The sequence below is a fragment of the Capra hircus genome, chromosome 2, assembly GCF_001704415.2.
Source record: "Capra hircus breed San Clemente chromosome 2, ASM170441v1, whole genome shotgun sequence".
NCBI lineage: Eukaryota > Metazoa > Chordata > Mammalia > Artiodactyla > Bovidae > Capra > Capra hircus.
The window spans coordinates 18,311,671-18,323,787 of record NC_030809.1 but is presented as its reverse complement, the minus strand read 5'-3'; the positions used below and the strand labels follow the sequence as shown (position 1 = coordinate 18,323,787).

The 12,117-nt window shown below is 44.6% G+C and overlaps 1 protein-coding gene across 1 annotated transcript in view; it reads right to left on the bottom strand.

Moving 5' to 3' along the window:
- Positions 1-12,117, bottom strand: part of DNER (delta/notch like EGF repeat containing) — a 382,962-nt gene that overhangs the window by 13,844 nt on the left and 357,001 nt on the right. Inside the window, exon 11 of the mRNA XM_018058657.1 lies at positions 10,177-10,308. Coding sequence (XP_017914146.1) covers positions 10,177-10,308 — 132 coding nt within the window. The remainder of the gene's footprint in view (positions 1-10,176; positions 10,309-12,117) is intronic.

Here is a 12,117-nt window from a genome sequence, read left to right as displayed (position 1 = left end):
TTGGAAAAAATATCCCCAGATTTCTCCTGACATCTCTGTTTCTCCCCCTCTTTCCTTTCTCTTTGCTCTTTCCACCTTAAACTGTCATCTAAAACTTGCCTGATAAGGGAATATGGCTGCTTTGCACAGTAATTGGGTTAGTAGCCAGGCTGAATCTGAATAAATCCAACATTTGGTCTGCAAGGCGGAGGATATGTCAGCAGCAGGTGGCTGCAGCTGCCACTCCCAGATCACTGCACCACATCCCAGGAGTCCCAAGGCAGGAATCATTTACTATGTTGGCTACTGCAGAGCTCGGGGAAGAACCATGCACCAGGACACACTGGACGGCATGACCTCACCAGCCCCGGCAGGTACATGACCAGGAATGCACACACACAAGCTATTCAGGGAAAATGTCATACTCCTGCATCTCAGGGAGCATTTGCATTTCAGCATAAACTCAATTTGCTTGAGATTTGTTATTTCCTGAAGTGCTGTCGCCTTTAAGATTTCAATGGGTCCTAAAGTAGGAGCTACGTAGGAGCTGGACTCAGAGCCTCTGCTTAAGGCAAAAACACAGTCAGCCTCCAAGCTGACCCACTGACCATCTTTCCTCCACCAAAAAGAGACCTCAATCAGTTGGTAAATTTAATTCTAAAATACATAACCTATATCTGTGCTTCTTTCACTTCAGTTCAGTTCAGTTCAGTCGCTCAGTCGTGTCCGACTCTTTGTGACCCCATGAATCGCAGCACGCCAGGCCTCCCTGTCCATCACCATCTCCCAGAGCTCACTCAGACTCACATCCATCGAGTCCGTGATGCCATCCAGCCATCTCATCCTCGGTCGTCCCCTTCTCCTGCCCCCAATCCCTCCCAGCATCAGAGTCTTTTCCAATGAGTCAACTCTTCACATGAGGTGGCCAAAGTACTGGAGTTTCAGCTTTAGCATCATTCTTTCCAAAGAAATCCCAGGGTTGATCTCCTTCAGAATGGACTGGTTGGATCTCCTTGCAGTCCAAGGGACTCTCAAGAGTCTTCTCCAACACCACAGTTCAAAAGCATCAGTTCTTCGGCACTCAGCCTTCTTCACAGCCCAACTCTCACATCCATACATGACCACAGGAAAAACCATTGCCTTGACTAGATGGACCTTAGTCAGCAAAGTAATGTCTCTGCTTTTGAATATACTATCTAGGTTGGTCATAACTTTTCTTCCAAGGAGTAAGTGTCTTTTAATTTCATGGCTGCAGTCACCATTTGCAGTGATTTTGGAGCGCCCAAAAATAAAGTCTGACACTGTTTCTACTGTTTCCCCATCTATTTCCCATGAAGTGATGGGACCGGATGCCATGATCTTAGTTTTCTGAATGTTGAGCTTTAAGCCAACTTTTTCACTCTCCTCTTTCACTTTCATCAAGAGGCTCTTTAGCTCCTCTTCACTTTCTGCCATAAGGGTGGTGTCATCTGCATATCTGAGGTGATTAATATTTCTCCCAGCAATCTTGATTCCAGCTTGTGTTTCTTCCAGTCCAGCATTTCTCATGATGTACTCTGCATATGAGTTAAATAAGCAGGGTGACAATATACAGCCTTGATGTACTCCTTTTCCTATTTGGAACCAGTCTGTTACCTGGGTGACTCTAGTCAGATTATTTAATTTGTCCGCCTCTGTATTTAAAACCCCTTCCTGGATCACAGCCTTGTCATGGCGAAGAGGATTGTCTAATTCAATGAAGCTATGAGCCATGCCATGCAGGGTCCCCCAAGATGGACGGGTCACAGTGAAGAGTTCTGACAAAACGTGGTCCACTGGAGGAGGGAATGGCAAACCACTCCAGTATTCCTGCCGCAAGAAACCCATGAACAGTATGAAAAGTCAAAAAGATATGACACCAGAAGATGAGACCCCAGGTAGGAAGGTGTCCAATATGCTACTGGGGAAGTGGGGAGGGCAATTACTAATAGCTCCAGAAGGAATGAAGAGGCTGGGCCAAAGTGGAAACAACACTCAATTGTGGATGTATCTGGTGAAGTGAAGTGAAGGTGAAGTGAAGTCGCTCAGTCGTGTCCAACTCTTTGTAACCCCATGGACTGTAGCCTATCAGGCTCCTCCGTCCATGGGATTTTCCAGGCAAGAGTGCTGGAGTGGATTGCCATTTCCTTCTCCAGGGGATCTTCCCGACCAAGGAATCAAACCCTGGTCTCCCACACTGCAGGCAGACGTTTTACCATCTGAGCCAACAGTCCGACATTGTAAAGAACAATACTGCATAGGAACCTGGAATGCGAGGTCCATGAATCAAGGTAAATTGTATGTGGTCAAGAAGGAGATGCCTCAGAGAAGGAAAGGGCAACCCACTCCAGTATTCTGTCCTGGCGAATCCCACAAACAGAGGAGCACTGGTGGGCTGCAGTCCATGGGGTCGCAAAGTCAGACACAACCTGAGTGACTAATCACAAGAAGGAGATGGTAAGAGTGAATGTCAACATCTTAGGAAAACAGTGAACTAAAATAGACTGGAATGGGTGAATTTAATTCAGATGACCATTATATCTACTACTGTGGGCAAAAATCCCTTAGAAGAAATGCCGTAGCCCTCATAGTCAACAAAAGAGTCCAAAATGCAGTATTTGAGTGCAATCTCAAAATAGAATGATCTCGGTTTCTTCCCAAGGCAAAGCATTCAGTGTTACAATAATCCAAGTCTATGCCCCAATAATACTTCTAAAAAGTTTGAAAGCGAGTAAAAGTCTATGGTTTTTCCAGTAGTCATGTATGGATGTGAGAGTTGGACTCTGAAGAAAGCTGAACACTGAAGAATTGATGCTTTTGAACTGTGGTGTTGGAGAAGACTCTTGAGAGTCCCTTGGACTGCAAGGAGATCCAACCTGTCCATTCTGAAGGAGATCAACCCTGGGATTTCTTTGGAAGGAATGATGCTGAAGCTGAAACTCCAGTACTTTGGCCACCTCATGTGAAGAGTTGACTCAATGGAAAAGACTCTGATGCTGGGAGGGATTGGGGGCAGGAGGAAAAGGGGACAACAGAGGATGAGATGGCTGGATGACATCACCGACTCGATGGACATGAGTCTGAGTGAACTCTGGGAGTTGGTAATGGACAGGGAGGCCTGGCGTGCTGCAATTCATGGGGTCGCAAAGAGTCGGACACAACTGAGAGACTGAACTGAACTGAAAAGTGTGTTTTAGGTAGATATCACTTAGATAGCTAGAGAATTTTGGAACCATCTATTGCCTAGAATAACTGTGAGGAGGGATTTCAAGTTTCTTTATGTTTTCTGTAGCTAAAAATTAGCTTGACAACCAAAGTAGTCAATGAGACTGGGAAAAGTGAACACCCTTGTTAACCTTCATAAGAGGCAGGAGGGGAGGGAACAGAAGGCAGAGCTCGAATCCCTCCTAGTGATCCCATTACTGAACAAGTATCAGAAAGCAACTACTATGTACTATATATGGACTGATGCTGAAGCGCCAATACTTCAGCCACCTAATTCAAAGAGCCAGCTCATTGGAAAAGACCCTGATGCTGGGAAAGATTGAGGGCAAGAGGAGAAGGGGCAGGCAGATAATGAGATAGTTAACCTGGCGTGCTGCAATTCATGGGGTCACAAAAAGTCGGACACGACTGAGCAACTGAACTGAACTGAACTGAAACAGCATCACTGACTCAATGGTCATGAGTTTGAGCAAACTCGGGGAGATGGCAAAGGACAGGAACGCCTGGTGTGCTGCAATCCATGGGGTCACAAAGAGTCAGAGACGACTTAGGGACTGAACAACAATGGCATGTACTAAGTGCCAGGCCTCACGCTGGATGCCTGGGATAAAGAGCGAGGGAAAACTTAGAGAAGAGTGTGCACATGGATCCCCTAGTCTTTTCAGAGATGTGGAAGTGCAAGCATGCTAAGCCATGAGGGACCAAGGCGACAGTGCCTCGGGAGGAGACAAAAGCTGTGCCATCTAACTGGGGAATGAGGAGAGCTTTCATGGTGGGGCAAGCAAGGCTCTAAGGGGGAGTATCTATTAGCCGGGGATGGAGGGGAGAGAAGGGAAGGCTGACCCAGGCAAAGACCTGGGAGGAGTGGAGAGCAGAGTGAGGGACTGGAAGGGGGACAGGGTGGCTGCTTGCCCCCAGGTAGCGAAGCGGAGAGTGGCCAAGTGAGGAGGGGGTACGTGCCCTCAGTGCAGGGGCAATCCTGCAGCATGACCTTTGGTCTTTAGTCGTTAATGTATTTTTTTTTTTAGTTTTTTATTTTTTAAATTTTAAAATCTTTAATTCTTACATGCGTTCCCAAACATGAACCCCCCTCCCACCTCCCTCCCCATAACATCTCTCTGGGTCATCCCCATGCACCAGCCCCAAGCATGCTGTATCCTGCGTCAGACATAGACTGGCGGTTCAATTCTTACATGATAGTATACATGTTAGAATGCCATTCTCCCAAATCATCCCACCCTCTCCCTCTCCCTCTGAGTCCAAAAGTCCATTATACACATCTGTGTCTTTTTTCCTGTCTTGCATACAGGGTCGTCATTGCCATCTTCCTAAATTCCATATATATGTGTTAGTATACTGTATTGGTGTTTTTCTTTCTGGCTTACTTCACTCTGTATAATCGGCTCCAGTTTCATTCATCTCATCAGGACTGATTCAAATGAATTCTTTTTAATGGCTGAGTAATACTCCATTGTGTATATGTACCACAGCTTTCTTATCCATTCATCTGCTGATGGACATCTAGGTTGTTTCCATGTCCTGGCTATTATAAACAGTGCTGCGATGAACATTGGGGTAATAGTAGCTTGGTGTGAAAAGGATGGAAACAATGGTGGGAAGGAGGGTCTGAGGGATTTAGATTTGCATCTTTGAAAAGATGCCCCTGCCATTTACAACCACATAGATGAACTGGAGGACATTTTGCTGAGTGAAACAGACCAGACACGGAAAGATAAATATTGTATGAGGTCAGTTACACGCGCAACATAAAGGGGAAAAAAACAACATACCCAGAGTGGAATGGTAGTTACTAGAGGCTGGAGTGGGAAGCAGGTGACGGAAGGAAGGAAGAAACAAAAAAAAAAGGGAGAAAGGAAGAAAACAAGAAAGAAGAAAGGTAGGTAGGTGACTGCCAGGGGCTAGGGGAGGAAGTTTGGGGAGTTACTGTTTTGCAAGATGAAAAGAGTTCTGAAGAAGGATGATGGTGATGGTTGCAATACCACATCTAGCCACAATTGCTCCCCAGAGGTCAGTGGTGTTCAAAGTATTTAATAAAGTAATTAGGGATTAAGTGGGATTTGCAAATCAACCTCAGACCCCAACACCATTGCTGCCAAGAGGAGAAGTTTTATTTGCAAAGAGTCAATTTATAAATAAAAGCTCATGAAAAATTCAAGGACCCCTTCATTTGACTATTCCATTTTTGAGAATTTATCCTAATATTCTGATATTCTCACACAAGTAAATACATATATAAGAATTTTCACTCTACTATTCTTTTTAATACCAAAAACCTGAAAATAAGTTATTTGTCAATCAACAGGGGTCTTATTAAGTAAATGATAGAGAATTTAAGAAACATTGTGTGATGCTAAAAATTGAGGAGGATCTGTACTAAGTCAGCATGGATAAACATTCAAGATATATTAAGGATAAATGCAAGATGCTGAACAGTGTGTATGAAAGTGAAAGTATTAGTTGCTCGGTCATGTCTGACTCTTTGTAACCCAATGGACTGTAGGCCCCCAGGCTCCCCTGTCCATGGAATTCTCCAGGCAAGAAGACTGGAGTGGGTTGCCATTTCCTTCTCCAGGGGAACTTTCTGACCCAGGGATTGAACCCGGGTCTCCTGCATTTCAGGCAGATTCTTTACCATCTCAGCTACCATAAAATGGGGTTTACATAGTGACTGAAATCATCTGAAAGAATCCAGAATAAATGGGCAATGCTTGTTACCTTTGCGGAGTGAAGTGGGGGTGTACTCATGGGGAGGAAGACTAATTCATTTTACTTTGTTTTCTTATTGCAGTATAGTTGATTTACAATGTTGCGCTAGTTCCAGGTGTATAGCACCGTGAACAGGCTCCTCTGTCCATGGGATTTCCCAGGCAAGAATACTGGAGGCGATTGCCATTTCCTTCTCTGGGGGATCTTCCCAACCCAGGGATCAAACCCACATCTCCTCCATTGGCAGGTAGATTCTTCAGCAACTAGGGAAGCCCATATATAGTAGTGTATATATGTTAATCCCAAATAAGTTTTGTTTTTTTAAGAATCCTAGAAGGCAATGGCACCCCACTCCAGTACTCTTGCCTGGAAAATCCCATGGACGGAGGAGCCTGGTAGGCGGCAGTCCATGGGGTCACTAAGAGTCGGACAGGACTGAGCGACTTCACTTTCACTTTTCACTTTCACTCATTGGAGAAGGAAATGGCAACCCACTCCAGTGTTGTTGCCTGGAGAATCCCAGGGACGGGGGAGCCTGGTGGGCTGCTGTCTATGGGGTCACACAGAGTCCGACACGACGGAAGCGACTTAGCAGCAGCAGCAGCAGTTTATAAAAATGAGAACCAAAGAACTGAATCTATCTGTACAATAAAGACTGCTCATATCACTATTTGATGGGTTTCTTTAACCACTATTAAATTCCATGCATTTGGGGACAAGGAAGCCCCAGACATCCAACCTTGCTCCTTGCCTGGGTTCCTGGAGCTGCCTGAGCGAAGTCTTATACAGCAACTCCCATCACATATATGGATCGACCCTTGGATAATGAGATCCTGAAGGCAAGGGCTACTTCATTAATCTTTATATTCCAGGCACTATGCATGACTGAACACAACAACAATGCTTGACACTTGACAATAGGAGACCCTGGATTATTCCATTATTCCACTAAATGCATAAATCCAAGATACCCTGTTCTCCTACTTCTCAACCGCAGAATGTTATTAATTCAATGGCTTAACAATAGATTCAACTGCTCAATATACATTGTTGTTGTTGTTCAGTCACTAAGTCGTGTCCAACTCTTTGTGACCCCATGGACTGCAGCACTCCAGGCTTCTCTGTTCTTCACTATCTCCTGGAGTTAACTCAAATTCATTTCCATTGAGTTGGTGATGCTATCCAACCATCTCTTCCTCTGCTGCCCTCTTCTTTTGCCTTCGATCTTTCCCAGAATCAGGGTCTTTTCCAATGGGTCAGATCTTTGTATTAAGTGGCCAAAGTATTGGAACTTCAGCTTTAGCATCAGTCCTTCCAACGAATATTCAAGGTTGATTTCCTTTAGGATTGACTCAGTGTATAGAACTGGCCGATTCTCAATCAGCAGGACTGTCTGTAACTCTAACAGCACTATTGTTCTCCTTCTGAGCGTTCCTGTTGAGATTTACCAACGTGACCTTATATCTTTCAGGCACCCTTCTCCTGGTTTCCAGCTGATTCAGAAAATCACAGATGTTCCAGGTTAGAAAGAAATTCAGAGACCATGGGTCCCTTGGCTCACAGAGGACTAGCGACCTCATATCATCTCTGCCCACTCATGGCCCAAACTTTCCTTTCATTCCTGGCCCTTAGATCTCTTCTTTTGATTCAGGTCCATTTATCTCGGCACTGGTCACTAGCTCCACCTGTGTGTCATCATGAATCTTACACATTCATTCTCAATTCTTACAGTCAGGTCAAGGATGGAAGCAATCAACACTGAGACGTGACAGAGCCTTATCTGTGATAACATTTATTTTTAACACCTTTGACTGAATGGAGAGTAGAAGTGAGATCACCAAATGGAAAGTGCTATTCTGGGAGAACAGGGAACCCAGTATGTACTGGGATGTGCCCAACACATCCACACACTCAGAGTGGCCTGTGCCCTGGGCATACATCACCTAAAAACACGATTGTCAAAGGCAAGTCCTCGCTTGCTAGCTCAAGGTATAAGGGCTACAGTAGCACAGAAAGACAGAGAAAAGACAACTAGCATCTATTTAAGTGTCTACTGCTACACAGCAGAGATTGGCACAAAGGATCCTTAATCTCAATCCTCCCAGAAACTTTTCTATCACCATTTCACAAGTGAGAAAGATGAGGCTGAGATATAGTTATTTGTCCAGGTCACAGAGCTAGAATATGATGTCACTAGAACATGAAGTCACCTTTCATCCTGATTATTCCATCCATGTATATCTTTTGCCTATAATATCATCACCAGAAAGAAGTAAAATTTAGATTTTTTAAAAAAATAATGATACGATTTTACTTCAAAACTTCTCAAGGGCATCCTCTGTGTTTCTGAGTTCTTATCCATACTCTCCTCTCCTATATATTTATTTTCACAACTAGAAATTTAAAATTATACATAGATCTGCCATGCTGCTGCTGCTGCTGCTGCTAAGTCTCTTCCGTCATGTCCGACTCTGTGCGACCCCATAGACGGCAGCCCACCAGGCTCCCCTGTCCCTGGGATTCTCCAGGCAAGAACACTGGAGTGGGTTGCCATTTCCTTCTCCAATGCATGAAAGTGAAAAGCGAAAGTGAAGCCGCTCAGTCATGTCCAACTCTTCACCATCCCATGGACTGTAGACTACCAGGCTTTTCCGTCCACGGGATTTTCCAGGCAAGAGTACTGGAGTGGGTTGCCATTTCCTTCTCCAAGATCTGCCATGAGGCATGAAATTTGACATTTCACAGAATTACCAAATTTTAGAATGAAAATGGGTCCCATTTTCACAAGTACTCTGAATAAGTACTTATGTACTTATCAGTACTGAGTAAGTACTCTGAGGCTCAGCACAACTAACACAAGAAGTGCCACAGCCAGGACAAGAACCAAGGTCCTGTTGGCCCAAATCTGGGATCCTTTCCTTCAACAGATCTCACTAGACAGAATTTAATCACCCTGGACCTACTTTAGTTTTAATATCCTGCATCGAATCATAGCCCTTAGCATTTGTACCACTGGAATCTCTTTCCTTCCCTTTCTTCAACAACAGGATGTTTCTCACCTATTGTGACCAAGAATCCCTAAGACCATTCAGTATATGGGTATTTTAAAAGATTGAGGATGAGTATTTGAAAAGATTGAAGGGGGAGTCCTAAAAAGAGAGTTCATCTCCCCCTCTCTCAAGCCCTGAGCCAAGACGAGAGACAAAGAGTAGATAGGAACGCAAATACCTTTACCGGTCAAGTTGATGCTGAAGAATATGGTCCATATTTGTGGATAAAAAGGTTTCCAGATACTGACCACACCTCCACTTCAGACACACACTAAGAATTAGCAGATAAGCCCGAGCTGGACCACCAGGAGGGGTCTGTTCTTGAAACACTGCCACCTGGAGGAGAAGCGGCAGCAGGCAGGCCAGCCCAGGAGGGACACTGACAGACGGCTATGTCTACATAGCTGCCTCTTTGTCTTTGCCTGATGAAGAGGAGGTGAGAAGGCCCCAGAGAAATATGCAAACTCAACTGCCTTGCCTAATTTAAATGAGAAGAAAAACACCATTCAAAGCTGAGTTTTTAGTGACTGACAAAATAACAACCCAATTCCAGTGCAGTTCTCATTTCACCTTGATCCTAGTAGCTACCTGACTTTCATATTAACATATATAGTCCTGATTCTGACACTGTCGAACTTCTGTGAGTCCATCTGCAGAGAACACCTCGCTCTAAGCAGCTCAAAATGCTTTTCAGGTTTTGTGTGACGCCCATCCTTCCTGGACTTCTTTCCGGGAAACTGATGGAACCTAATACATTTGAAGACACAAACGTGAAGTGAATTTACATTCTTTGTGTGTGTGTGTGTGTGTGTGTGTGTGTGTGTGTTTTAATTTATGCTTTCAACACAAAGATTCTCTTTTTGGATCGGATTCTAATGCTTCTCTGCTAAGCACATTTTTGGCCGTCTTGCAGCCATGAACTCAGGATGACATCGGCGCATTCTCATCCTGGTGGGAAGGCTGGATTCAGGCTCAGAAAGGAGGGGGAGCAGCATAAAGCAGTGAGCAAAAATACTCAGCCAGGACCCGGGAGGTACAGGGGGCTCCGGGCAACACTCTGGGCCTCACTGCCTCTTCTAAGAGTGACATGGGGCTGGCTGGGCACAGTCAGCCTCTTCGTCTCATTGAATGAAAATGGAATGGAAAATCACAGGGGCTGAGCTGCAGGAATACTCACGGATTTCACAGTTTGCTCCCACCCAGCCATGTGGGCAGTGGCAGGTGTAACCATTGGGCTGGTCCAGGCAGGTGCCGGCGTGATGGCAGGGGTTACTGTCACATTCATTGATATCGATGTCACACTCTTCCCCTAAAGAGATAAAGGAAAGCAGCAGTGAGCCAGCTAGCTGCCCCAGTGGCTCTGACCCCCGTCACTTCTCTGGCTCAGCAAAGATCTATGGCTAGGTTCAAGCTCTCCATGGACTTCCCAGGTGGCGCTAGTAATAAAGAACCCACTTGCCAATGCAGGAGACATAAGAGATGTGGGTTTGATCCCTGAGTCGGGAAGATCCCCTGGAGGAGGGCAGGGCAACCCACTCCAGTATTTTTGCCTGGAGAATCCCATGGACAGAAGAGCCTGGTGGGCTACGGTTCATAGGGTTGCACAGAGCTGGGCACTACTCATGTGATGGAGCACACGTGCTCGCCTGCGTTGTAGCCCAACTGGCTGTTTGCATAAAGTTGCAGAAGTCTCTCAGAATCCCAGACAAGACATCCTTCACTCAAGTGAAACTTTAAAAAGGAAAAGAAATGGTGCCAGTAAAAAGAATCTCCTTTAATCTATCAAATTCGTGATCTGAAGCTGATTCTCATGTCTGAATAATCCTTTCATGGTGTATGGGAGAAACAAACCTGGGTTCCTGATTTTATTAAAGAAATCATTTTGTTTTAGATGGAATCAGCTGAATCTTCTTATTTGTTTTTCTGAAGCTCCAGAAAGCCAAAAAACTCACAGTTTATGATTTTTTGGGGAGCCAAGTGTTTGACTGTGCGTGTCTGGACATCTGACTATTTTCTGGATAATTCTAGGGCGCAGCTGCGTGCCTCGCCTGAGTCAGGAATACAAATGCAATCTCCTTTCCAAACCCTGGGATACGCTTCAGGGAGAGCATCAAGCCCACCTAAGGAAAGACAGCTGTGATCTCTCAGGGGAGCCCAGGCTTTAACCCATCTTCCCTGGGAACAGTGCCCGAGGGGAGCTCACCACTGCTTGGGTCCATCCATAATGAAAATCGTGACCTGGGCTCCTCACGTTGCTATTCCCAACATCTGGGGGCATCCTTGCCCCTCTCAGAGAAAGCCTGGTTTAAACTAACAAGCCAGAATGGGGGCTGATGTCACTGTGGTCAAAAGGCCAACTTACAAGCATAGCTTGTTATTAGAAGTTACCAATGTGAAGCCATCTTTGTGTGATTTAAGGCCAAACTGTGAGTCAGCACTAAATGAGTACACCTCTAGAAGAGATGACATCAAAACTGAACACAGGATACTTCAAATTGAGGTAGTTACTTAAAAAGGTTTGAAAATGAGAAAAGCCAAGCTTTTTTTTTTAGAAACCTCTTGCTATCTTTTTTCACAAAACGTTTTATTTTGTATTGAAGTATAGCCGATTAACAATGTTGTGACAGTTTCAGGTGGATAGCAAAGGGACTCACCCACACATATACATATATCCATTCTTTCCCAAACTCCCCTCCTATCCAGACTGACAGGTAACATTGCACAGAATTCCTTGTGCTATATATATAGTAGGTTCCTGTTGGTTATTCATTTTAAACACAGCAGTGTGTACATGTCAATCCCAAGCTCCCTAAATATACCTCCATTTGCTGAGATAAATGAAAAAGGTGATATTAAAAAAAAAAAATCTCTGATCACTGCTATCGTCATAACTAAAGCCAAGGAGCAAATCAAATATTTTGTCAGTCTTCAAAGGCAATGGCTCAGTATGCATTTGGGTAATTGCTTCCAGGCTTCTTTAATTAGTGTTAAAGTGCTTTTCTATCTGCCATGGGTTTACCTTGCATTTATAAAACCACCATATGTCACTCACAGACCATTTTAGAGGCAGAACCTCAAACCAAAATAGTTCATGTCTGTTTCATTTCACACTTTTTTC